At 49.2% G+C, this 27,118-nt stretch overlaps 8 protein-coding genes across 8 annotated transcripts; 6 read left to right on the top strand and 2 right to left on the bottom strand.

Moving 5' to 3' along the window:
- Window positions 1-743: 743 nt before the first annotated feature.
- On the bottom strand, window positions 744-1,324 carry N7457_002672 (FAM207/SLX9 family protein; the record flags this gene model as incomplete). The annotated part of the gene is made up of 2 exons (XM_057173718.1): window positions 744-1,256; window positions 1,322-1,324. The coding sequence occupies 2 exons, from the start codon at window positions 1,322-1,324 to the stop codon at window positions 744-746; spliced, it is 516 nt and encodes a 171-aa protein (XP_057033869.1).
- Window positions 1,325-1,878: 554 nt separating this feature from the next.
- On the top strand, window positions 1,879-3,231 carry N7457_002671 (glycerol-3-phosphate dehydrogenase family protein; the record flags this gene model as incomplete). The annotated part of the gene is made up of 3 exons (XM_057173717.1): window positions 1,879-1,940; window positions 2,000-3,123; window positions 3,176-3,231. The coding sequence occupies 3 exons, from the start codon at window positions 1,879-1,881 to the stop codon at window positions 3,229-3,231; spliced, it is 1,242 nt and encodes a 413-aa protein (XP_057033868.1).
- A 576-nt stretch (window positions 3,232-3,807) lies between these two features.
- On the top strand, window positions 3,808-8,540 carry N7457_002670 (putative glycogen debranching enzyme Gdb1; the record flags this gene model as incomplete). The annotated part of the gene is made up of 3 exons (XM_057173716.1): window positions 3,808-4,025; window positions 4,092-8,409; window positions 8,472-8,540. The coding sequence occupies 3 exons, from the start codon at window positions 3,808-3,810 to the stop codon at window positions 8,538-8,540; spliced, it is 4,605 nt and encodes a 1,534-aa protein (XP_057033867.1).
- Window positions 8,541-10,513: 1,973 nt separating this feature from the next.
- Window positions 10,514-11,449, top strand: N7457_002669 (uncharacterized protein; the record flags this gene model as incomplete). Its single annotated transcript, XM_057173715.1, has 1 exon — window positions 10,514-11,449. One exon carries the CDS (start codon window positions 10,514-10,516, stop codon window positions 11,447-11,449), a length of 936 nt encoding a protein of 311 aa, XP_057033866.1.
- Window positions 11,450-12,118: 669 nt separating this feature from the next.
- Window positions 12,119-14,797, top strand: N7457_002668 (putative DUF221 domain protein; the record flags this gene model as incomplete). Its single annotated transcript, XM_057173714.1, has 4 exons — window positions 12,119-12,286; window positions 12,347-12,511; window positions 12,579-13,743; window positions 13,803-14,797. The coding sequence occupies 4 exons, from the start codon at window positions 12,119-12,121 to the stop codon at window positions 14,795-14,797; spliced, it is 2,493 nt and encodes an 830-aa protein (XP_057033865.1).
- A 2,072-nt stretch (window positions 14,798-16,869) lies between these two features.
- N7457_002667 (uncharacterized protein) lies at window positions 16,870-19,158 on the top strand (the record flags this gene model as incomplete). Its single annotated transcript, XM_057173713.1, has 1 exon — window positions 16,870-19,158. One exon carries the CDS (start codon window positions 16,870-16,872, stop codon window positions 19,156-19,158), a length of 2,289 nt encoding a protein of 762 aa, XP_057033864.1.
- Window positions 19,159-19,746: 588 nt separating this feature from the next.
- On the top strand, window positions 19,747-21,329 carry N7457_002666 (uncharacterized protein; the record flags this gene model as incomplete). The annotated part of the gene is made up of 2 exons (XM_057173712.1): window positions 19,747-20,163; window positions 20,223-21,329. The coding sequence occupies 2 exons, from the start codon at window positions 19,747-19,749 to the stop codon at window positions 21,327-21,329; spliced, it is 1,524 nt and encodes a 507-aa protein (XP_057033863.1).
- Window positions 21,330-22,243: 914 nt separating this feature from the next.
- Window positions 22,244-26,380, bottom strand: N7457_002665 (3-deoxy-7-phosphoheptulonate synthase; the record flags this gene model as incomplete). The annotated part of the gene is made up of 6 exons (XM_057173711.1): window positions 22,244-22,395; window positions 22,454-23,359; window positions 23,407-23,461; window positions 23,520-23,581; window positions 23,877-24,099; window positions 24,149-26,380. The coding sequence occupies 6 exons, from the start codon at window positions 26,378-26,380 to the stop codon at window positions 22,244-22,246; spliced, it is 3,630 nt and encodes a 1,209-aa protein (XP_057033862.1).
- Window positions 26,381-27,118: the final 738 nt, after the last annotated feature.

Genomic DNA, 27,118 nt, shown 5'->3' with positions numbered 1-27,118 from the left:
TAGATAGTGCTTTCCCCGCAGGCCCCGACATGGATGCGGCCCCGGGGCTGGGGCCATCTTATCTGATGACTCATCGGGCCGATGACCGGGCCGGTTATTTGCGGATAAATAGTTGAATACAAGCTACATATATGTACTCTATAACTTGTGTATATTTACTTCGCCCAATCATTTCGCTATGCTTGTAAACAAAGAATAGAGAGTATTTTCAATCATAAAGTCTATTGTCTCAAAGCATTGCAGGTCACTCTAGAGGGAGGCATCGAATTATCCGATCCCGACAAAGCTGTTGGGAAATGAGCAGAACCAGGTTGCGGATATCAGTTCTGATTCTTATATATGTACAAAATAGTAAATACAGATTCAAGTATTCCATGGCAAGAATGGGTATTGGGATCATTGATCTCTGTGGCCAAAAGCTGTTCAATGGCGCTTGAGGTCGTTGAGCACTGAATTTTGGGCAAATAAGAGATATTGGACCGTACGGCCTTATTGAGATCAAGTGTTTTGAGGTTCTGCATTCAAATCTGCCGCGGGTAAGTGCGTCGTATTTGAGATAAGCGCAGTATACTCCAGTATCATGTGCCTATACTCAACTTCGAGAATCACAAGACCCCATGTATGCATTCCTTGTTTTAGGTTGTTACCAGAGTCAATGTGCTGGGCAGATATCCAAGGCTAGCGGCATCCCCCGTTGTGACTTGCCCACTGAGCTAGTGATTCGTTTTTCATTCCGATCTCTTTCATTTGTTCGCCTTGAAAACAGGCTGCTGTTCCATCGTTTGCGAGATGAAATTACGGAGCGCTGACCATCGACCGGCCGTCGGGTTCGCCTCCGTGTTTGCCTCGCCACTGGTGGTAGCTGGGGTTGATGTGATGGTGGACATTTCAGTCATGTTCTTGTTAAAGCGATCCCGTTCCAATCTCTCGAGCTTTTCTCGGCGCTTCATGGCACCCGGCTTGTGTCTCAGGGTCTTCTGCTTGATCACATTCACTTGACTGGCGGCATCGTTGGACTCCTCAGCCTCTGGGAGGGCATCGGCCAATGACTCGAGGTTTGCAACAAGTTTCTTGGATGCTCGTCGACGCTTAGGGGTCTTCTGAGAGTTTTTCTCGATCTTAGATACGAGGGCCGCATGCTTGATTTGACGCTTGTCCCTCTTGCTTGTGCGAAACTCGTCACCAAAGATATTGGGTTTGGCTATCGCACCTCTGCCCGAGGCAGTTTTCGCCATCGTTGACTTGCGAATGGGAGCCTGTGAACAGAGAACGATAATTAACCGGTTGAAAGTGGAACAAGATAAGTAATGCTGCAACTTACCATGTTGGCATGTGAGATCTACAGCGAGCAGCACAAGACGAAATTGCGACGGGAAAAGCGAAAGCCCGTCGACCCCAATTTGCTCACCGCCCGCATCCACCCTCCCCACCCTTTTTTCTAGGAACTCAACGTTGTTTGGCTCTCGATTTGGCTCCCCAACTAGTGTGTTAAGACTACGGAGAAGCAGAAAACAAAAGTCCAACCGCTGTGACGTTATCGGGATTTCATGTGTTAATTGCCTCTCCAAATTTGCGTGATCCACTCGACTTTCGAGGCTTTTGCGGTGACATCAGACGCACTTATCAGGACCTCGGGAGGCGATCCGCTGAAATCATTGGGGCCCCAGCACGATCACTTTTATGGATATTTGTCTCAACCTGCGTCGGCTTTGCATTCCTCACTTCTCTACCACAGCTGTGCAACCTCGGTCACTATCCATCCCGTTCCAGACCCGATTTCGTTTCTCACCCCCTTTGCCCCCGCTGGTTTCTCGACCATTTAAACCCATCTTCCCCGGGCCTCTTTCCCGCAAATCATTTGTTTCTTCTTCACACATCATGGGTTCTGTCGATACTTTTCAGCGCAAGCACAAGATTACGGTGGTGGGCTCCGGTAACTGGTAGGTGATCAATCTCCAGTATCTCTGCGAAGAATAAATGCTGAACCGGTTCTCGATAGGGGCTGCGCCATCGCCAAGATTGTTGCCGAAAATGCGGCCAGCAATCCTGATCTTTTCGAGGAGAATGTAGAGATGTGGGTTTTTGAGGAGAATGTCGAAATCCCGGAGACTTCGAAGAACTACAATGCCTCGAACGCTGGCCCTCAGAAATTGACTGAGGTGATTAACAATACCCACGAGAACGTCAAGTACCTCCCAGGAATCCAATTGCCCGCCAACCTGCACGCCAACCCATCCCTGGAGGATGCGGTGAAGGACAGCACACTCCTCATCTTCAACCTGCCTCATCAGTTCATCATCAAGACTTGCGAACAACTAAAGGGGAAGATCCTACCCTACGCCCGTGGTATCTCATGCATTAAGGGTGTGGATGTCAACAGCACCGGTATCCACCTCTTCTCTGAGACCATTGGCAGGATCCTTGGCATCTACTGCGGTGCTCTATCCGGTGCCAACATTGCCAATGAGGTTGCTCAAGAAAAGTGGTCTGAGACCAGCGTTGCCTACGACCCACCACACCTGGACTCCAAGGCCACCACTCCTCAACGGTCGCCCTCCTCTTCCACAACCGACTTGGTCGAGTTCCAGCACAAAGATACCTCGGGTCAAGTGTCGGAGGTTAAGCTGCAGGCCCTGCCTTCGGCCTATCCTCCTGTCGACCATGCTGTGCTAAAATCCCTCTTTCATCGTCCGTACTTCCACGTGCGTGTTGTCAATGATGTTGCCGGTGTGTCTATCAGCGGCGCTCTCAAGAACATCGTCGCTGTGGCCGCCGGCTGGGTCGTTGGCATGGGATGGGGTGATAATGCCAAGGCTGCCATAATGCGTGTTGGTCTGATGGAGATGGTCAAGTTTGGTGATACTTTCTTCAGCGCTACGATCGACAACCGCACCTTCACCGATGAGAGTGCCGGTGTTGCAGATCTGATCACTAGTTGTAGTAGCGGCCGCAACTTCCGATGTGCCATGTACAGCGTCCAGCGTAATTTGCCCATCGAAGAGATCGAGAGGGCGGAGCTCAATGGTCAGAAGTTGCAAGGTACCCTAACGGCTGTGGAAGTCAACAGCTTCCTGAAGAATCAGGGCATGGAGGATGAGTTCCCTCTGTTTACTGCTGTTTTCCGTAAGTCTTTTCTTTTCAAATGTCTCCTATGACTCAAGCTAACATGGCACAGGTGTCTTACAAGGGACCATGAACGTGGAGGATATTCCTTCGTACATCGAGCGGTAAAAAAATCCCTTCTGCTGGCTATGTTTCCTCTATGTTTGTGTTACTTATCAAAAAAAATGTTTTTCTCATAGGCCACCCCAGGCCCCATCCCCGACTTCTGCATCCCAAAACCCCAATGTGGAGAGTCAAGGCGCTCGGTTTATTGCTGCACGATTATAATTAGGGCCGGGATTAGGTATCGGACATTGCGTATATAGACTTTCATGACCTGTATTTATGAGGTGCCTGTGGATTGTATTCTAGACAATTGAATTTCTGATTGGTCCATCTGTGCACCAACAAGATCAACAAGAGGGAAAGCCCCCATGTATCCATTGGTAGGTAGGCATAGGCATGTATCGCACGGTTGAAGACACGCCAAGGAATCTGCATGATGTCATTCCCCGCGCGGTCTGGGCTCTCTCCAGGAACATATGAGGGGGTCGCTAGGTCCTCCTGTGTGCCCAACTTTTTCTTCTCTGACTTCCGTCTCTTTCTTTCTCTCATTTTCAAAATTCTGGAGGGTAAATCGTTCCAAATTCTCACCCTCACGATCAGGTAGCTTAGACCTGGTCCAATCGTTATCGACCCATCGCAATGGGCTCTTTGCGTCAGGTCTACTTGCTTCCATTGAAGGATGATGGATCGCCAGACGTGCCTGGGGGATACATTCACTTGGCCCCTCCTCCAGAAGCTGGATATGTGCTTCGATTTATTATCGAGGGAACGAGTTCCATCTGCCGACAGGGTAGTCTCTGGGTGAATATCCCCGAAGCAGGCAAGCCTTTCGAGCGTCACTCCTTCAGGGAGTTCGGGTAGATTCCCCAGTTCTTTCCCATCTTCCTTTTACATTGAGAGTCATGGTTGCTGAATAGTAGTAGATTACAGCCTAATTTCAATGAAAACATTCACATTGACATCCCCGTGACATCTGCAGGGGCCTTTGCTTTCTACACAACCTTCTCTCCGCTGCCAGCGTTCTCGGTCGAGGATGTGTCTGCCCCAAAGCCCACCCAGACCCCCGTGCACTACATTGATGTATCACCCAATCTCACCCTCCAGGGGAAGCATTTGCCGCTGAATGCGCTCTCAATCTTCTCTGTGATTTCGAAATTCATGGGCCAATATCCCATGGATTGGGACAAACATCTTCGTGGAATTGGTCTACGGAACTATAACATGGTTCATTTCACACCCCTCATGGAACGTGGCTCGTCAAACTCCCCATACAGTATTGTTGATCAGTTGGCGTTCGACAGCACATTCTTCCCCAATGGAGAGGATGATATCGCTTCATTGGTCGCAAAGATGGAGAAAGATTATGGTCTTCTGACATTGACTGATGTGGTGTGGAATCACACAGCTAATAATAGCAAATGGCTGCAGGAGCATCCTGAGTCCGGATATAGCGTGGAAACCGCTCCATGGCTGCAGGCAGCTCTGGAGCTGGATTCAGCACTCTTGGAGTTCGGTGATAGTCTTGTAGACCTCGGTCTTCCCACAGTGTTCGAGACTGTAGAAGATTTAGTGGCGGTCATGCACATGGCTCGCAAGCACGTCATTGATGGGATTCGCCTATGGGAATTTTACGTCCTTGATGTGAAGAGTGATGTTCAGAAAATTATGCACGAATGGATTGATGCGAAGGTTGATCCTGCACTCGTCAAACGAGATGACATGCAGCAATACAAGAAATGGACCCTCGCACAACAAGCCAAAGTGCTCCGCGAAGTTGGAATTCCATCCTTCAAGCGAATTCTCGGACGCTTTGGTCGTGTCGTGGACCCAAAATTTGGTGCAATTGCTTTAACTGTGCTGTTTGGTGACTATGATGAAGCACAAACCAATCTCAGCGAGGTTGAAGACTCATTGTCCAAGCTCCTTGACGAGGCCAATCTGCCATTCTACAAGGAGTATGATGCTGATGTCAACGCTATCATGGACCAATTGTTCAACCGCATCAAGTATCTCAGAATCGACGATCACGGTCCCAAGATGGGTCCTATTACCCAGGAAAGCCCTTTGATTGAGACTTACTTCACACGCCTTCCTCTCAACGATGTTACGAAGAAACACGACCCTAAGGCGTTGGCCTTGATTAATAATGGTTGGATTTGGAATGCCGATGCGATGAAAGATAATGCCGGGCCCGATTCCAAAGCCTACCTACGCCGCGAAGTCATTGTGTGGGGTGATTGCGTGAAGCTTCGATATGGGTCCTCCCCCGAAGATAGTCCGTTCCTCTGGGAGTACATGACCCGTTATACACATCTCATGGCCAAGTACTTTTCTGGCTTCCGAATTGATAATTGCCATTCGACGCCTCTCGTGGTTGCTGAATATTTGCTTGATGAAGCTCGCAAAGTTCGACCCAATTTAACTGTCTTTGCAGAACTTTTCACGGGTTCCGAGGAGGCCGACTATGTCTTCGTCAAACGCTTAGGCATCAACGCTCTGATTCGCGAGGCCATGCAGGCTTGGAGTACAGAAGAGCTGAGTCGCCTCGTTCACCGTCATGGTGGTCAGCCAATCGGTAGCTTCGAGATCAATCTGCCTTTTGCTGAAAGTCGACATGCAATTGCATCTGCCAGTTCTGGCGATAGTGCTGAGAAGATCCATCATATCCATCCCTGTCCGGTTCCGGCACTATTCATGGACTGCACCCATGACAATGAGGTCCCTGCTCAGAAGCGCGATGCCAGAGACACTTTACCAAATGCCGCTCTTGTGGCAATGTGTGCCTCCGCAACAGGAAGTGTAATGGGCTACGACGAGGTGTATCCCAAACTCATAGAGCTCGTCCATGAGACTCGAACATACACATCTCAATCCTCGGAGTCGGAAAGTCTAGTCGTTGGGTCTGGAGATGGTGGGATTGGTGGTGTTAAGAAGCTCCTGAACGAACTCCACACCATGATGGGAGTTGAAGGCTATGATGAAACTCACATCCATCACGATGGTGAATTTATCACTGTTCACAGAGTTCACCCCAAGACCCGAAAAGGTATCTTTTTGATTGCACACACCGCTTTCCCCGGCCATGAGAGTGGTACAATACTAGATCCCACACATATTGCTGGAACTAGTGCCAAGCACATTGGATCGTGGAAGTTGGAAGTTGATGCCAGTGATCAAACAAGGGCGAAGGTTTTGGCCGACGACAAATACTTGAAAGGTCTCCCCAGTCATACTCGCGACATCGAAGGCACGAAGATCGAACAAAGCGACAAGGGGGTCAACATCTCAGTACTAGACACTCTGCTTCCTGGGTCTATTGCTCTTTTTGAAACATGGATCCCAGGTGCAGATCAAGCTGATGGATTCAAACATAGCCTTGCCCATGGTGCAGATGATGCATTCTCTGAGCTCAGCTTGGTTGATCTGAACTTCGTGCTTTACCGGTGTGAAGCCGAGGAAAGAGACACTAGTGATGGCCAGGACGGTGTCTATAACATTCCAAAACATGGTCCGCTGGTTTATGCTGGTCTTCAGGGCTGGTGGAGTGTGCTTGAGGATATCATCAAGTACAATCAACTTGGTCACCCGCTCTGCGACCACTTGCGAGAGGGCCAGTGGGCTTTTGATTATATCATTAATCGCATGAAGAAAGCAGCTGCTAAGGAAGGATATACTGCCTTGAATAGACCTGCGGCATGGCTTGAGGAAAAGTTTGACGCGGTTCGCGACCTGCCCAATTTCCTCTTCCCAAGATATTTCGCAATCATTTTACAGGCTGCATATAATGCTGCATGGAATAGAGGTATTCATCTCCTTGGAGCGAATGTCCGGCACGGCCAGGACTTTATTCATCAATTAGCTATGGTCAGCGTTCAACAGACTGGCTATGTGAAGTCTGCATCTTTATGGCCCACCAAGATGGTTCCCAGTCTTGCAGCAGGGCTGCCTCATTTCGCAGTTGACTGGACAAGATGCTGGGGTAGAGATATCTTTATCTCTATCCGTGGTCTATTCCTTTGCACGCAACGTTTTGATGATGCGAAAGAGCACATCATCGCTTTCGCGAGCGTGCTTAAGCATGGCATGATTCCCAATCTTTTGAGCAGTGGAAAATTGCCCAGATACAATTCCCGCGACTCCGTCTGGTTCTTTATGCAGAGTATCCAAGACTTCATTGCAATGGCACCTAACGGTATCGATATCTTGCAAGAGAAGGTGCCCAGACGATTCTTGCCTTATGACGATACATGGTTCCCCTTCGACGATCCTCGTGCATACTCTCAGTCCCCGACTCTTCTCGAGTGTGTCCAAGAGGTGTTCCAAAGACACGCTTCAGGCATGTCATTTAGAGAATACAATGCTGGTCCAGACCTTGACTGCCAGATGAAACCTGAAGGCTTCCAGATCGATGTCAAGGTTGACTGGGAAACAGGTCTCATTTTTGGTGGCAACCAGGATAACTGTGGTACCTGGCAAGATAAAATGGGAGAAAGCTCCAAGGCTGGAAACAAGGGTGTCCCTGGAACACCACGTGATGGTGCTGCCATTGAGATTACCGGTCTCGCGTACAGTGCTCTGGCGTGGGCGGCCCGCCTTCACGAATCCAAGGTCTATCCCCATGAAGGCGTCCAAATTGGCGATGGTAAGACGATTACTTTCGCCGAATGGGCCGGCAAGATCAAAGACAACTTTGAGCGATGTTACTTTGTCCCCCTCGATCCCAGCGAAGATGGCCAATACGATGTCGACGCAAAGATCATCAACCGCCGAGGAATCTACAAGGACTTGTACAAGTCCGGCAAGCCCTATGAAGACTACCAGCTCCGTGCCAACTTCCCCATCGCAATGTCAGTTGCCCCGGAGTTATTTACGCCTGCGAAAGCTCTTGTCGCTCTGTCGATTGCCGACTCCGCTATCGTGGGTCCTGTCGGCATGTCAACACTGGACCCCTCCGATCTAAACTATCGTCCAAACTATGTTAATTCCGATGACTCTGATGACTTTGCGACTGCCAAGGGCCGCAATTATCATCAGGGTCCGGAATGGGTCTGGCAACGAGGCTATTTCCTACGTGCACTGTTACACTTTGATATCCTGCGCCGAAAGACGCCTGAAGCACGGACTGAATGCTTCCAGCAAATCACCCGGCGACTTGATGGTTGCAAGAAAGCACTCCGAGCGAGTCCCTGGAAAGGACTGACAGAATTGTCAAACAAGGGTGGAGAGCACTGTAATGACTCGGTAAGTGATTTTCTTTCTGATGTATATCTCACTTCTTATGGGCTACTGACAACCAATTATAGTCACCGACCCAATCCTGGTCTGCTGCCTGTCTGCTTGATCTTTATTACGACGCATCTAAGCATCCGTAGATTTCCTTTCTGTTTTATTTATTTTGGCATTTGGTACACATTGATTGGATAGTTACCTGAACACATCGCATACTAGATACAATGCATTGAGACTTTGCCAGCGCTTCAACATGATCTATGGTTGTATAGTATCTTGTTTATTAACATGTACATATTGCAGTTCGGACTCGGCGCAAATCATTGACGCTAAAATTGGTGGCGATCGTTTCGAAAATCGCGAGATGCTCGAACATGCGGACTGCCCATAGACTAACGATCAGGCTAAATCAACAATGACTTCCACATTTTCCTTAGTTCAGGTGGCTTCAATAGTGTGGATATGGGCGGTTGTCGTAGGATGATTCTGAGGTTATGGTCATATGGGGTACCCCAGATGGCCCATCGATTATCCCCCGGGATTTTATTCTCAACGTCAAAAGGGCCTAGATCTTAATCCTATGACCATGTCCGCTTGCCAGATGTCTCTCTCGTTCTGCTTCCATGGCGATCATACAGACTCTGGCTTCTAGACCAGGTGTCGGGCTTGGTTGGCTGCGCCGACAGCCTTGGCTACCCGCCAACGCCGTCCGAGCCATTGAGTGGCAATCTCCGAAGTTGTAGGGAAATGGTTCGGCCAGCTCACCGATGTTTCTCCTGATAAATTAACAACGCCTGCTACGCGTGATTAGTCTCAGCTCCGAGTTAACGCCGTCGTCCCTGATCCGAACATTTCTCGGCCATCGCTCCAAGACCTTCTACGGGCTTTCACTAGTGTATGATCCATGGGGCAAGCGTTAGAACTATGAGCATCATGCGAGCAGCTTTCTAAAAATGCAAAACCCTTTCCCCATGTTTCGCAGACATCGCATCTATGTCGGGCTAGAGCAGGTCTGTTCTCAGGTGACTTGCCACGATTGAAGCATGTCTCGTTCCAATGGCAGGTTGAGTCATTGTGTATGCAGGCTAAAGGAGTCGGCAAAAACATCACGAAAAATAAGAAAGGCAAAGAAAGGAGGCCAGACAATTTCGCGGGGACATGCCCGTTCTTCTTTAGCACCATTTTGCCAAGTGGACTAGCCTGGTTCGTGTCCTCCGTTACTCCGTACTCCGTACTCCACGCGGAGTACGGAATAGAGGGTCTTACGATTCCGATTGTGCAAGCTCCTCGAACTGCAGTCTGTACTATCGCAATTGTCGATCCCTATTGGTGGCTCTTCCAAATTTTATAACCGGCGTTGGGTCTTGGAACGGTTATTCTAGATGGGATTTCGAATCCGAATCATGAACATCAAAAGAGTTAAGTTCGGACGGCATACTTAGTCGCCCGTAAACATCTCACCATGAGAATACGAAGTTGCATCAACAGCGCAAATATCCCCTAGGACAATTTCGGCGAAATGTGGCAGTTTTGCCAACTCCATACAGAATCATGAGCGTTCTGAACGTCTGCAATGTTCCTGGATGGAGCTTAAATAAGAGGAATCATCTGGGGTAAGCTTATTGTGTCCCAGAGCGAGGGCCCCATGTTCATTCGTTCACCACCCCGGTAAAGCTCCGTGTTTCATGTGGAAATTTCGCTTCGCCGCTTCCCACGCGGACTAGAAGTGTACTCGGGTTCTCCATTGGGGGAAACTCCGCCAAAATCCATGCCGTTTGGGTTTTTGAGCATAGGCCGCCTGAGATATGTGACTGGGCGTCCAATGAAACGGTCCGCTCGGGTACATTTGCCTTAGTTTTGCAAGCTTCGACTCGCCTCCAGGAGCCCCCATGGCGTTTTGGTGGCCTTAGCTCTAGGGGGATGTTGCATTACTACCGTGATCTTTTCTGAAATCTCTCGTGAAAACCGTCGGCAGTTAGATCGGGGCTTTCCATTTCTATTAAACTGTCAGCCTAGCCATGTTTTCCGCCGTTTCATATCGTTTTCACAACGCTCTTCAACTCATGTGCTGATTCCTCTCGGGAATTGGGCACTGCCTTCAGTGACACCAATCGTCATGCCCGATTCGGATCGCCCAGATGGAATTGTGGGTGCATATACTGCGGATGATCTTACCGTGAAGATCACATTCACCACATTTTTGGCACTCGCCCTCTACAATTCTCTGGAATTGGCAGTGCTGATCTTCGCTACCTTCAAACGCTATGAGGGGCTTTATTTCTGGAGCTTGCTGCTAGCCGGCCTGCTGGGAGTAGTTCCCCAATCGGTCAGCTTCATTCTCAAGTACTTCGACTTCGCACCCCTTTGGTTCACCCTCACGTTATCAACTATCGGATGGTATTTCATGGTAACAGGCCAGGCCCTGGTACTGTTTTCTCGTCTTAATCTCGTTGTACAAAACCGCAATGTTCAACGATTCGTACTGGGTATGATCATCTGTGATGCTATTGCGTTACATATCCCAACAACCGTTCTTACTTATGGCTCAAATTTCATCGGGTCCTCGATGTGGGTGCATGCCTACACAATCATGGAACGCATCGAACTCACTGGATTCTGTCTCCAAGAAACCATCATCTCGGGTCTCTATATCTTTCACTCAGTTAAGATACTGCGGCTCTTGCCTCCGATGGGGAACAACACAGACCCTGGCCGTGCCATCCTGTACCAAACACTTGCCATCAACTTTCTGATCATTCTACTGGACGTTTCGTTAATGACCATGGGATTCCTCGATTATTTTGTGATTCAGACAACATTCAAATCATTTGTGTACAGCCTGAAACTCAAGCTTGAATTCGGGGTTCTGGGCCGTCTGCTATCTTTGATGCGATCACGGCGACATCAAGTGGACGGGCATCAATCGCACAGTGCATCGAGGAAAGGAAATTCCGGTGCCGAATATTCAGTGTCTGTCTCGAGCAAAGCTCAAGATAATTTCCCGCTAAGACCTCTACCAGGGTCATGGCAGCGAATTGAGGGTGACACTTAGGCATGATCATAATGACGAACTTAATGTTATATATATAATTAAATGGAGGGAAGCCCCCGCCATGGAGATACCCCATGTACGGAGTATATATTATAAACGGTGTAACTATGAAAGAAGGCCTCCAGTCTCCCGTGCATGGTATATGCCAATTGTTGAATATGTTCTATACATAGTAACACTTTGGGTGTTTGATTACGCATAGGGCTGGAAGAACCACTCATATAGCTGAATGCCATAGAACTATATCTGGAAAGTTAGGCTGCAATTCTTGTGATATATGAGATACACGTTGTCATTGCCACATAGTTCATGCAGTTGGGCATTAAAGTTATGCACATAGATGCTGACTCATCTTTATGTAGGGCCCGGGGCCCCGGGGCCGAAGTCGTCATTGAAGGTTTAAGGGAAAGCCGAAAAACAAAGGGGGCAACTCATCGATTGCGCACGATCTCCCCTTGGTATTCAGACGAAACGATAGGAATCAAGATAGCGACCTAATCTACCAAGCGACTTGCTCCCAGTCGACCATTCCATCCTCTGACATCAGTCGTTTCGGTGATCATCGGATTTTTGCCGTATGCCCTTAACGCACCATTAGTTCCGACAGCCCCTCGCTCGTCGAAACCACCCCAGAAATCAAGCGCGCGACGCCCACTTTAGAACAAGCCCATGTCTTTTACAACATCAGCGGTGTCCGCTGTGTTGACCCACCTTGCCGACAAGCCCGATGGCGGAAGTGAGAGGCGGTGGGAGGATCAGTTGAAAGAGCAGCGCGATCTGTACACGCAATTTGTGATAAGTTCGGCGCTAGGTCTGAGTGCTTTTTTAACATTCTGTGTATGTTCCTATGTTGCGATCTATGGGGCCCCCACTTTCCGCTAACTGCTTTTCTTTTAGATCTTGCGGCCAAAATGGACCGAGCTGTACGCTGCACGACGACGGCAACGAAACGCCGCTTCGCGGCTACCTGAGCTTCCAGATACCCTTTTCGGTTGGATTCCCGTACTCCATCGGATCACCGAAGAGGAAGTACTGCAGTCTGCGGGGCTGGATGCATACGTGGTAAGTCCCGATTGTTTGGGCGCTCTAGCTAGACTGTGGATCATCTCTGACTCGACCCTGTGGGTAGTTCTTGTCTTTCTTCAAGTTCGCCATCCGATTCCTTCTAGCCGTCTTTATTTTCGCCGTCGCGATCATCCTTCCTTTTCACTACAAATACACTGGTAAATATGGAGTCCCCGGCTGGGACAATGTCCCCGGCAATGGAACGGCAAGTCCAATTGGCGAGGTCGAAAAAGAAAAGCCAATCACAGATCCTACATATCTGTGGATTTATGTTTTGTTCGCATATGTTTTCAGCGGATTAGCGATCTATATGCTTCTTCAAGAGACAAACGTAATTATTCGCACTCGGCAAACTTATCTCGGGAACCAGACCAGCACCACGGATCGCACCATTCGCTTGTCTGGCATTCCAAATGACTTGGGAACCGAAGAGAAAATCAAAGAGTTTGTGGAAGGCCTGCGAGTTGGCAAGGTCGAGAGTATCACCGTGTGCCGGAAGTGGCGCGAGCTGGATGAATTGATCGACGAGAGAATGAAAGTCATCCGCAAACTTGAGAGTGCATGGACAAAACATCTGGGATACAAGCGCCCAAAAAGCGATGGAAACACGTTGCCTCTGACCTATCAGCAGCCCCGAGATGGAGGCGATGAACAGTCCGGGCTGCTTACTGACATCGAAGACAACCATGTCTCCGGTTACGCCAACGAAAGACCCAAGATTCGGATTTGGTACGGTCCGTGTAAGCTTCGCTTCCGAATGATCGATGCTATCGATTACTACGAGGAGAAGCTACGGAAGCTCGATGAATATATTCAAAACGCTCGAGAGAAGGAATACCCTTCTACTGAGATTGCTTTTGTGACTATGGAGTCAATTGCTGCATCTCAAATGCTCGTTCAGGCAATCCTTGATCCCCACCCAATGCAAATGTTCGCTCGACTTGCACCAGCGCCGGCTGATGTTATCTGGAAAAATACCTATTTGTCTCGCCCCCGACGAATGGTTCAGTCCTGGTCCATCACCACCGTTATTGGATTTCTCACTGTGTTCTGGTCTGTGCTCTTGGTCCCTATCGCCTCTCTGCTGGATTTGAAGACCCTTCATAAGTTTCTCCCTCAGGTGGCGGAGTTCCTGCAGGAGCATCCGATCATCAAGTCTTTGGTCCAGACAGGTCTACCTACACTTGCTTTCTCGCTGTTGACCGTTGCCGTGCCTTATGTTTATGAATGTGAGTTTTGTGTTGGAGATCACTCGTGTACATGCTGAACTTGCTAACAATCTTTACAGGGCTATCGAACAACCAGGGAATGGTGTCTCGCGGAGATGTAGAGCTGTCTATTATCTCCAAGAACTTCTTTTTCTCGTTCTTCAATCTGTTCCTTCTCTTCACTGTGTTTGGAACAGCGAGTGGTTTCTATTCATTCTGGGAAAATCTTCGGGATGCTTTCAAAGATTCTACCGCGATTGCCTTCTCGTTAGCAAAGTCCCTTGAAAATCTGGCTCCATTCTACATTAACCTGTTGATCCTTCAAGGACTGGGCCTTTTCCCCTTCCGACTGCTCGAGTTCGGAAGTGTCGCATTATACCCATTCCATTTCCTATCGGCGCGCACACCACGCGAGTATGCGGAGCTTGCAACTCCTCCCAAGTTCAGCTACGGATTTTCCATCCCTCAAACGATCCTGATCTTGGTCATCTGCGTTGTTTACAGTGTGTTCCCGAGCTCGTGGTTGATCTGTCTATTCGGCCTGATCTACTTCACGGTCGGCAAATTCATCTACAAATATCAACTCCTCTATGCCATGGACCACCAGCAACATTCCACCGGCCGCGCATGGCCGATGATATGCAGCCGCGTATTTGTCGGACTAATGGTTCATCAGCTGGCCATGATCGGTGTCCTAGCTCTGCGCCAAGCCATCACTCGCTCGCTGCTTTTAGTGCCACTTCTAGGCTTCACCGTTTGGTTTTCCTACTGGTTTGCGCGCACGTACGAACCCTTGATGAAATTCATTGCTCTCAAGAGCATCAACCGCGAGCAGCCAGGTGGTGGCGACATCTCCCCGTCGCCTTCATCAACTCTCTCGCCACCATCAGGTTTGGACCGTGACAGGCTGCCGATCCGCATTGGAGGGCATGATCTCGAGTTGCGGCTGAAGAAGTACGTTAACCCGAGCTTGATTATTCCGCTGCATGCTGCCTGGCTTCCCCGCCGCATCCCTGCTCAAGGCAATGGCAATGGTGGGTCCGCCTTCGAGGCTCATCAGACGCCGAATGTTTGACATTGCAGGCTGTAAGCTTGTCAGCTTCACATGACCCAACCCGTGTGTCATTCGCCATTGCCCTCGGGGGTATTTCTTTGCTTTTTTTCCATTTTTGCATGTTTCCGCCTCATTCATCATGATATACGACCTTGATACCTCGTTCGCATCTCACTGGATTGTCCTAATATTTTTCCCCCACGCTCATGATATCCCCGGGTGGCACCTTTGCTGTCGTTTTGTCAGGCTCGTCTCGCGTGTCCCTCGTTCCTACCCAATTACGCATAGTTAATGCTCGTTATTTGAGTTTCATAGTCTTGTATTTGGAAGTTGTTTATGTCCCTGTTGAATATAGAGTTTGTACAGAGCGCAATACTGGCCCTCGGTTTTCATTGCCCTCATATGCGATGCGATGTATATATGCGTCGGGCGTGCCATGACATACAATGCAGGCTTCAACCGAGGCATATCTGATTTCCAGGATTTCTCGCTCCAAAAGTAGACTTCGCTAGTACTTACTCTTTTCTCGCATTCCTCCGTTTCTAAAATAAGTTGGCGGCAAACGTGGCAATGTCGGAGCACGGAGTTAATCCATGAGTCTAAGCGAAGAATTAGCAGGCGCAAAAAGCCCAGACTTTAGCTCCGTTTCGTAAAGCGAATGTAAAGATGTTCGGATTTACGGGACATCACGTATTACATCTCAAACCCATGAATGACTCGGAAACTGAACTCCTTCGACGATGCCTCAGGCATCCATGCTAGGGATTATGAAGAACTGTAAGATGCACACCTGTACCTCGGTGGTCTCTCTCTCCATGTAGATATCAGCATGAAAACAATACCATTAGCCCACTCACCCTTCTTTGCATCCGATTCAGCCCGCACATTGACCCCCCAGCGCGAACATACCTCGAAGCGACACACGGAAGCAACTTCTGGAATCCCTTCGGGTCCACATGGGTCGGGGGCGCATTCCTCAGCAGTGGGGGGCCCAATTGTCTTTTCTTGCGGTGAGGAGCTGAAACAGTAAAGACAAAAACACAAGTGTTGTTGGGGGATTGTGGAATGTGGGATGTGTCGAACTAAATACTGTTCTTTGAGTATATGAGTCTGTATTGTCTTAGATGGGAGTATCAGAGCCGGGGGTGTCAGCGGTGAGGAGTCGCCAAGCCATCTGCATCCGGGACGCATTCCTTCTTTGCCGAAGATGTGGAATGTTGCACACATGTCGGGTCGTTGACTCGGGTCTGGAGGGTCGGGGAGGGTCTGGAGGACAGTACTACGGTGCCCTTAGCAAGTGGATGTGGGAAAAGTGGCCCCGTAGCCAACTGGACCGAGTCAAGCTTGGTGAGTGATCCAAAGATCTCGTTTGCCTCCAACTGTCCATTTCCCTCGGAATGATAGCTGCATGTACTTGTGCGGACGGAGTACTGTATTCGCTGAATAGGCGAGTGCTCCCTCTGACGTGCTCCACTCGCGGATTTCCGCGTGGTGCCTCTGTCCAGGTATGCCCTCTCGGTACTTTTTTTTTTTTCTTACAGTGTCGACGTCAGACTGAGAATTGAATTTTCTTGTAGATGGCAAACTCTAGTGGAAATGGTGAGATGCAGTATTTAATTAAACGTCGCCCTTGCCTCTCCCTCCTCTCGTCCCATTATCGAATATCAGATTTCCGCTCCGCTTTCAGACAAACCACACACATACTTGCTTCAAATCCCGGGGTAGCGTTGGACTTCCTTTTTTAACAGAGGTGCGCTTTTCTCTTGATCGTTTCTTCAACATCCTTTCTTGAACAACCGTTCAAGTAGTTTGGACTCAATCAGGGATTGCAGATCAGTGGACTTACTCGTGTTCTGGACGATCTATCCTCTTATCTGAGATTGGGGCTGTATAAACTCAAGTCGCTGCATCACACTTTTGGAATAGCGCATTGCGTTGCCTTGGGGATCTCTGCAAAAGGAAATCTAGGTCTAGAGGACCCACCAAGTGAACAATCGCCAGCTTTATACTCATCGACTCCTATCTCGCTCTCCAAGCAATGTTCTAAACCTCACCAACAAGCACATATAGTGATTGGCGAACATTGACTCACTATGCCTGCTTTGCTATCTCCGACTCTCGACTATGCCGGTCATACGTCCAAGAGCGACTCTTTCTCGCACATAAAGCGAAGCCCAGCATTGCCCATATCTCCAATTTTGACAAAAGATGTGGCAGAGCGACCTTTGCCGGCTCAAGGTGGCTCAATCCTCAAATCAAGGAGCACGTCTTCGCCCCCTGCCGCAAATCTTGCCCCAGCGGAAATCTTATTAGATATATTCTCCATGTTGGCCCCCAGAGACTTTGACAACGCCCGGCGCACATGCTCGCAATGGATGCGAGTTAGCTTAGACAAGAAGCTACTCGAGACCACGTTGAAAAGAGCAGGATGGTGGGATGCATGGTTGCAAGACTGCAAGATACGCACTTCTACCCGATCTGATGAGAGCGAAGTCTGGAGAATGAGCCGCCGCTTTTCAACGGAATGTGTGCTTTCAGGGCGAGATTCGAATGTTGAGAAGCTGGGCTTCTCGACTACCGCGGTGGTAGACTTCACAAGTCTTTCCGATACGACAAAAAAGTCCCGCGGCAGTCATCTTCAACCTGTTTTGCAATTCGGCGAAGACAAAGAGCGGGCAAGGTCGACTTTCAGTATTAGCAGTTGCAGCAACTACCTCCTCGTGACGACAGGCTGCATGATCTACGTGTATTGCCTTTTGGGTCGAAAGGCCCGGTCGACGTCTGGAACAGACCTCAGTGACGTTGACCTGGCGCCGATATCACGCATATCGTGTCCATTTGGTGTTATTTCGGCCACCATCGACACCAGCAAGCCCCAATTTACCATTGCGGCATTGCTATGCAACCGGGTTGGCATGATTTGCAACTTGGATACGACTTTGGTCAAAGATTCAACGCCAAATCTCTCTTCTATGCCCACGATCGCTCCGACATCTCGTCATTTCTTCTATAACATCTGTACAGTTGACAACCCACCACGGACGGTCGCAGTTTGTCCAGGCCAACGCCTCGTTGCCTTTGGCTGTGCCTCGGGCATCGAAATTCACAGCGTGGATGAAACAAAACGCAATGAGCAACGCAAACACTTCACCCTCCCTCAACCCTCAGAAATCGTCCACTTCCTCCCCAGCAGTCCAGAGACACCCACTGAGCTTCGTCTCATCTCTTCACTGTCCGGACCAGGCTTCCACGAATGCAAATGCCCTCCTTCGCCATCCCCTTCGACTTCATTCTCCTCCCCATCCGCCTCACCAAAACTCGACCTCAAGAACAATCAATTCCACTTTCTTGCCGATGTCCAATCATTCAGTCGACGTCGCATTCCCCACACTCCATCCCGCAGCTTCGTCCGCGCGACGCACTGTCATCACTACAGCGCAGTCCCCATAAACGACGGCCTGCACATCATGTTCATTGAACCACGCACAAGCCTACTATGCATAGGCACTGACGCTCCAATCGGCGGGCCAACGAGTCTCACCCGCGCATTCGTCTGTGTTCCACCGACCTTCAAAAACACGAGAGAAGAATTTATCAAACCCTTGCGTCAACTATCATCCCCATCTCCTCCTTCAAACGAACAAACCTCGTCAACAAATCCTCCAATCCCAACAGCATTCGCCTCAGGCTCGGACCTCCGCTGGGGTCTCCGCGTCGTAGCAGCTTATGGTGACCGCCTCGTGCTGTACTCGATTCCCTTGGATGTGTACAATGTGATCCGCAAGGAACGAGAACAACAAGCTGAAGGTGTGATGGGTGATAGCGACCTTGCCCGCGACTGGTACCTTGACTCAGATCAGCCCCGAAAGCGCTGCGAGAGCTTGGTGCAGAACCAGAATGGCGATTGGGAGTTTCTTTTGTCTGTCTCTTATCGACCTACTGCCATGATGTGGCCGTTCAAGATCTATGGGAAGGAGATAGGAACTGTCAAGGGAACTGTTGAGCTTGCTTTGCAGTCCTCCCAGGGTGGGGCCAGGGTCTGGGCTTTTGGAGATGATGGGAGAGCGACTGTTTTGGATATTGATATTGGTGATGCTCCCACTCGATCTCTTGGTGTCGGTTCTGATGGGGCGTTGGAGGATCGTGGTGTCCTTCGGAGCTTAGGTTCGAGTCCTGCACTGCAGGCTTCAAGCAAACGGAGGTTCGAGGAGGCGCATGGTGGGTTCTCGGGTAGATATGGTGCTGGTCGCCATTCGGTTGATGGGATGGATGGAATCAAGCCTTGTGCTGCTGGTGTTCATGGGGTGCATCAGGATCCATCGGTTCGGCGTTCATCCTTTGCGGCTTGCATTATAGATTTCAAGATTCCCGAGTTGGGGTGATGAGGTCCATCGTTTGTGGGCGTTTGATACTGTACATAGTGTCCAGGCAGCTAGCTGTCTTTTGAATATAATTCTCTCCACGTGAATTGTTCTCATCTCTCCGGGTCGCGATTGCCTAAATACGCACCTTCCTCGTTCGTCTTCCGTCCAGCGCGACTGCTTTTTTTCGCGTTCTTTCTTTTTCTTCCTCCTCCTTTTTCTCTCACTTTCGTCACCTCCCTCTTTTCATCGAACGCGTCAGTTTCTTCGGCTTGTTTATCTCTTTCTATCATCGCGTATCTGAGAGGCTCTGTTTCAGGCAGTCTTCAGGTTTGATCGTATGTTCCCGCATCATATCGACCTAGAGTTTTGCTGACCACTTCCATCACCTGTGGATATAGTGCCCACTTACGTTTTAGTCACTGACCATCATCGTCATCTACGTTCTCTGCTTTGCTCATCTCATCTTTGTTGGTATTCCTTACATTCATTTTTCATTCTTCCTCATATTGGGGTGGTAGCATGTTGACGCTTTATCATGTTGACGTCCATTTGTCCTAACCTTTTCAGTCCAAGATTTTCATGCAGTATTGCCACTAGCCATTCACAATGGTTTTCACCCCTTTGACCGAATTACCTCGCGATTGCTGGCTTCAGATACTGGAGTATCTGCCACAGCGAGACTTGAATACTGTGTCACGAATTTCTCGTGATCTTCATGTCTCGGCTGAGCCTTTTCTGTATCGCTCAATGCATTGGGATTGGAAATTTCCCCCTCTTGAAAAGATTCTATTGCTCCTGCGGAGTATTTCGGAACGACCAGAGCTCGCGGATTATATCTGGCACGTCAGCATGGTATGGTGGGATGCTGATTCTGCTGGGGATGAAATTTGCGTCCCTAAAGCCAGGGTTGACTGGACTAAGGCAAGCCTTAGATTTAGACCTACTGCGAGATGGGCCCGCAAGCTTGTTCGAGACGCAAGTTTTTCCACTGAACTTCAGGATACATGGTTCAAGCGACTATCTGTTGGAGACGTCTATGCATACGCCACACTTCTGATCTCACAACTTCACAATCTTCGTAGCCTTCGGCTAGACTTTTCTTTTGTGATGGAACAGGGTCTTCCTGGGACAATGTTGCTTCATTCTCTCTTCGGCAATCCACCCCCGGTGCATTGACCAGCTTCTCAAAACTGGAGATGGTCGACTATGGAAGCAATTTGCCTCTCATGGCATTAGACGAGACTGTTGACTTCGGAGACAATCATCAATTCGTGCCCTGGTTCCACCTTCCTGCTTTGAAGGTTCTCGAGATATGGCTCCAGAGTGTCGAGGGGGTTTGTGTTTTCCCTGAGCAAGAGGCTGAGATGTCCTTGAATTTGTCGAATCTTCGGAGCCTCGTACTTGCCAGATCCTCCGTTCTGCCTGAGCATCTCGCCATGCTACTGTCTCAGGTGCCGCTCCTGGAGTCTTTACATGTGGGCACGGCCTTCAAATGCTTGGCAACAACTAATTTGCTCGTGGAGCCAGAGCTACTTCTTCGCTCCCTCGAAACTTCATGCCGTACACTGAAACATCTTTCTATCAGCCTGGAGCTTCTCCCTTGTTGCTGGGAAAACTTCCATCTGCGTGTTGAGGATGGAGTAAACAATGCACCATTCTATGGGATTCTGAGGAAGTTTGAAAAACTTCAAACGCTATCGTTGCCAATCAACTTCATCATCGGCTGGCATACAATGACATACGACCTTCAAGATGTGCTACCACCAACACTTGAAGCCCTTGATCTACGGACTGATCTCTGGCCATCGTCAGATCTCGCTGAATTTGAATTCGCCACACTCAAGGCTCTGGAAACACTCATGAGACTGAGAGAGATTGGATATTACCCATCTCTCACAACTTTCTCATACCAGGGCCTCGATGAATATTTTGACGATGAGATGAATGAAGTGGGACTCCATCCTAGCTTCGACTTGGTGGTGAAGAGGGAAGCACTGCTGCTGTATTGTCAGAGGAAAGGATTCGAGATGTATTCTCGATACTCTGATTGGACGCCTGCTTTCATGACTAGGAAGGTGGAGTGGGTCAACAATGTCGTTGCACGGTTCCCTTGGCCGTTTGTTCAAATCGATGGACTTCCCGCACGCATGCCCCAATGGCTCAAGTTCAAACCCCGGGAGCTCAAATGATGCGAGTCCATTCGATGCGCAATCAAGCAATGGGGGCTTCCCTGTTGCGAGTTGAACAGATCTCACGTCAAATGACCGATCTCTAATGGATCATCGACCTATGATCTACTCTAGTGATACCCATGTTTTTGTAATATCTTCAGAGCGAATATGATCTATTCTTATTGATTCTATTCTGTAATAGGTAGATTCCTTGTGCGTTGCAAGTAGGAATTCCTAGCCTGTAGACTAAATCTGAAGGAGCAACCTAGAAGGTAGGTCCCAAGGTTGCTCATGTCCATCGCTCAGTAACTTTTAGGCCCATACCAGTGAAGCCTTGAAAATCTCTATAAATGGGTGCAACACTATCTTACGTACACAATGCTTGTCTGGTAACAAAACTAACAAGCTAAAAAGCTCTGCCCACCGATGTAGGCCTCGGAATTATGCAATGATATGCGAGGCCCCCTGATTTTCCCGAAGTCGGCACCCGTGGACCCTTGTGACGGCATAGGCCTACATAAGTTCAGCCCCATATATCCACTATAAATGGGGCCCAAGAGGATACTAAAGCCGAGATTTGGCCTTGGCTGGATCTCGAGGTCCAGGGCTGTCTTTGCCGAATCAGTCAAGGGTTTCTGCCCAATGAGTCACAGACGCACTACAATTTGCAATTTACCTCGAATATAGGGAATACCACATGGGGGCTTCTCTTTCTGTGAATTGGTACTTTCACATTTTCAAAGATTAAGTAATACCGCTGATCTGCAAGCAAAGTCTCGTGAGAACCTTATTTAATAGTAAAGAAACCTTGAGAAACACGTTCTATTCTCATAAATTGAACTCCTAGGCTAAAGGAACTATCCGAACATTTCTTTCATTATGACAGGCTTGAAAAATGCCCTTCTCGTGACCCAACTTATAAGTCTTGCAATTTAGTTCGCTTGCGATTTCTCGCGGCGTGCACGAACACCTTGGGCCAAGGTCTCCAATACTGACTCGGTATCTTCCCAGTTGATGCAAGCATCTGTAATACTGACACCGTACTTGAGACCGGCCTTGCCCTCTGCGGGGACCTTCTGGTTGCCTAGAGGAAGTCAGTATACGCAACTTTCTGTAGATACCGGGATCTCGGAAAGACTTACCCTCGTTGATGTTGCTCTCGATCATAACACCCATGATAGCATCCTCACCGGCAGCGAGCTGCTCAGCAATCACAGCAGCGACCTTGGGCTGGTTCTTGTGGTTCTTCTCGGAGTTACCGTGGCTGCAGTCGACCATAAGACGGGGACGCATGCCCTTAGCACTAAGCTTAGACTTGGCATCAGCGATGCTAGCAGCATCGTAGTTAGGACCGCGCTTGCCACCGCGCAGGATAACGAAGCAGTCAGGGTTACCGACAGTGCCGACAATGGAGACAACGCCGGGCTTCGTAACGGACAGGAAGTGGTGGGGGTGCTTAACGGAGCCAATGGCATCAACTGCGACATCGAGCGCGCCATCGGTGCCGTTCTTGAATCCAACGGGGAAGGAGAGACCGGACGAAAGTTCCCGGTGGACTTGGGACTCGGTGGTGCGGGCGCCGACGGCGCCGACGGACAAACAATCAGCCAGGAACTGGGGGGAGATGGTGTCCAGCATCTCGCTGGCAATGGGCATGCCCTTGTTGGTCAGGTCAACGAAGAGCTGGCGCGAGATGCGCAGGCCCTTGTTGATCTGGAAGCTGTTGTCGATATCGGGGTCGTTGATCAGACCCTTCCAGCCGACTGTTGTGCGGGGCTTCTCGAGGTAGGAACGCATCACGATGAACAGGTCGTCGACGTACTTCTCCTTCATCTTCAATAGGCGATCGCAGTATTCGAGGGCCATTTCGGGGTCGTGGATGGAGCAGGGTCCGATCACGACCATCAGACGTTGACGCTGGGTATCAGTGCCGTGAACAATCTCGACGGCCTCACTGCGGCCGTTGAGGACGGTTTCCCGCGACTTGTCGGTCATTGCGATCTCATGCTGGAGGAGGTTGGGTGGGATGAGAGGGTTGTATCCGAGAACTATAGCTGGTTAGAGAAGAACTAGGAGTTAAAGACTCATAACTTACCGCGAGAATCCTCCAGGTGGCTGTGGTTGCCCACATTAGGGTTATCGATGAAGAACTGTGAAATTGGCGACGTCAGTGACTGTGGAATTGAAATCAATGAGGGGTTGACTCACCGACATGGGGAAGAGAAGAGAGAAGGCAGAGAGAAGGGCCCAAGGGAATTGACTCGAAGGAACTCAATCAATTGGAAATATGAATAGGAAGAGAAAGGGAAGGCCAAACTCCTTTTATAAAGACTAGCCCTGTAGAATAATCGAATGAGTCAAACCTCTTATTCAAACTATAACGATTTACACGTGATCCACACTGCCCAAATTCCAATCACGGCGATCGCATTTATAAAATGTAAGCTAAGCATATAGTATAAAACCCTAAGAATCCCTCACTCGTGTACCATATCGTCCAGCCTTGTGCGACCCATGTATCACCTCAGACCTGAATAGTAGGTCATACGTGATCTCATCACATACCCCCTTGTTGCACCCGACGATCGAGCTCCTGCAGCCCACGAACTAAGTCATGACATATGTCTGCATGCTGTTCCTTCACAGCCTGCATTTGCTGATGATATAGCTGCATGCGTGCTTCTTGGGCCTCGAACAGATCGTCGAGGATCCGACCGCAGCCTTCTCGATAGATCTCCAGGACTCGACTGATGGTGGCCTTTTCCGCCGCCAGCTGAGTTGAGAGATGCTATATCTCGATTAATACAGTTGCATGGACTGAAGAATATCAGGCTTACCGAATTTGTTTGTTTGAGCAGATTGTGTGCATCCATTTGCGCCACTTGCAACGTGCATATCCATTCCATTGGGCTAAGATCGCCTGTTGTGGACGGGACATGCGATTTACCACCTGACTCTGTCGAACCCGGTATCTCAGTGCGGAGGGATTGGTCAAGGTTTTCATAATCCTTTGAAGGTGCGTCACCTAGGCCTCTCTCGTCGATCGTTTGCTGGGAAGAACTTGGTTCACTCGTCGATGCTTTCTCGGAGATGGCGCCGTCAGCAGTATCCTCTTGAGAAAATGATGGCCGGTGTCTTGGATGCGGCGGCCACGGTTGGGATCTTCGCAGTTTCTCCGTTTCGATCCCATATTCCAAGAATATGTCTCTTTGGAATTTGGTCCACGGGAGCCCCTCGTCGGTACTCTCGGTAGAATCATCAGACGAGCCTCGATCGTATTCACTAGCACTAGTGTCGGTGACATTGGTAGGTCCTTCGTCTCCTTTTACGCCATCCAGGGCAAGGTGAGGAGCTGTCGTGGTCTTTGCTGATTGAGGCACGAGTCGAGGACTACCGTTCTTGTCGACAATGCTGGTCTTTGGAATTGATTTTGGAGGCTGAGGTGACTGAGAATTGAGTTTCATCGAGACCTCATTAGTAAGAAGAGGCTTTTGAGAATCTGGAGTTTGGCTGAATCCCTGTCCTTGAATCTGTGCTGTTGTGAGATCATCGACCCTTTCTAGATTTGAGGTCTCCGACGGGGTGTTCGCCTGGCTGTCGCAGATATTAGTGATATGTGACGATGTGTCCAGTCCAGATCTCGTCGGTTGCAAGGCTGCAAATCCGGGAATGTGTTCCATGTCCATGTGATAATCGAGAATTGAAGGGCCGTCATTCATTAGATCCCTGCCGGCATTTAATCCTAAAGAGCTCGGTCCTGAGGATATCTTTATTGGGCTTGGAGATTTCCAGAAGGGTGGGCCGTATGTCATTTCCATCTGCTCTGTCTTCTGTGGATGCGTCTTTTCAATTAGTGCCGGATTGACCGTTTTAAGCTCAGGCTGGGGGTGTGAAGCCTCAACTGGAATTGCTCGGTCTGTTATACATTCGCCTTGCTCATATGCCGATGCGGGTTTTGTCGGTATCTGACCAGACTGTTGCTTTTTGGGAGAGTCCTGGGGCTGCACTGGATCAGATGAGATGATGAGCGGCTCTGTAGCCGCATAGACTGGTTTCTGGTGAGAAAAATTGTCTGCTCTATGAAGTGCAAGCATCAATTTGCTGCCAACTCTCTCTGCTCTGCCATGAGGTTGCAGATGGCTCGTTTCATGAACAGCCTTGGTCTTGCTTTCTTGTCTCTTGGGAAATGCCCTTGACTCCATAATGGTGACCATCGAGTTAGTCGGGCGAGATGGTCCTTCGAGATCGGCGTTGGGACTCGAGGATAATTCAAGCATTACATGAGCAGCTTTGCCATTATTTGCCTGTCTGCTGGATTGTGCTCTGTGCTCCAAGATGTTGACTTTTGAGGTACGGTATAGTCCTTTGTCATATTCCTCAAGATCCGATGATGAGTCAGTTGTCACCGATGTGCAGCTTTTTGTTCTGACGAAAACCGTTGGATTGTGCTCCTTTCTCTGATTGCCATCCTTGTTTTCACTGTCGATTAATGGGGTAGCTTGGTTAGAAGCCTCAGCCTCCGACACATGCTCTTTGGTCTTCGTGGCATGATCTCTGCTTTGCCCGCCCAGGGGACTAGAGGCCAAAGGTCTATTGCCATGGATAGAAGCTGCAGCGACAGTGCTTGCATTCAGCGTGATCAATGGCAATTGTGGCCCTTTGCTGCTGACCTCTTTGGCAGTGGTACTTTTCCTTGTGTTCGATTTCCTACGTTTAACCGAGCTTTTTTGTGGCTTTGATGACATTGCTCGCTTTCGTCCTGTCTCCTTGTCAACTATCTTCGGTCGGTTCGGGTCCGTATTGGCAACAGATGTTCCTCCATGGGTTCCTTTGTTCTCGAGTATCTCATTGGGCGTAGGGCGAAGATCTTCATCCCAGTCCACTTCTTCGGGATTAGGTCTGGGGTGTCTTGGTTTCGTGAACTTCAATCGAACAATTTTCGAATCCGAAGGCTGAGGTGGAGGGCCTTGTGGTTTCTGACGACCTGAACCTCCCGCGCCATCTTGCTTGCCTCCCGGCTTAAGGGATGCAGATGACACTCGGACTGGCTTTGTCGTTGCAATCATCATCCATTCATAAATAAGATGTAAATGTTGATCACGAAGAGAGGGAGCCTGGAGATCAGCCACGGGTACTTGGGTTGAAGGTGCGAAACTAAGTCCAGTTCCACCTGCCCAGATGGGCAGCACCTCATACACCTACGGATCACATGATACCTCAACTAGAAATTCCTTTGGTCTGCCCAGGTGCTATCAGTCAATCCTGAGTATATCTCGTGGATACTGCAAGGTTGGTCACAGGTATATCCGTACCCAAGGCTCATTGCCTGGGAAAAAAACACGCTCATGCTTGAGCTAGTTGGGCTTACATTTGCGTGGCTGGGGACATGTATAGGAGTCCTATTTCCCAGTGTATGAGTATATCAATCATGGTCTATGTGAATTTTCCAGATCTTTATAACAAGATGGTGAGCTTGATGATGATCTGCATCCTGGGGAAATGCAGCAGGTTTCTATTTATATCTTCAGGACGTGCTTGTCGCATATTTGACACCATCAAACCACCCATCTCCTTGTCTTCAACCTAAAACCAAAGTTATCATCAGCTTCTTCCCTCCTACCACCTCAATGTAGCACATATCTAGGTAAATCTACAGAAATGATGCTTCGTCAATCTAGATCCGATCGGCTTTTACAACCTCCCGACTCCGCGATTAATAATCTCCACCTTTCCAAGGAATCCGCATCAATTCGTCCGGCTTGCGGCTAAAGAGAGGCCTTTATAAGCCATGCAGGTCTATGCGCGAC

This window comes from Penicillium paradoxum (assembly GCF_028828445.1).
Source record: "Penicillium paradoxum strain IBT 22861 chromosome Unknown utg000003l_segment0_segment0, whole genome shotgun sequence".
Lineage (NCBI taxonomy): Eukaryota > Fungi > Ascomycota > Eurotiomycetes > Eurotiales > Aspergillaceae > Penicillium > Penicillium paradoxum.
Note: the sequence above shows the minus strand (reverse complement) of the source record. Positions and strands in the feature narration are given on the sequence as shown.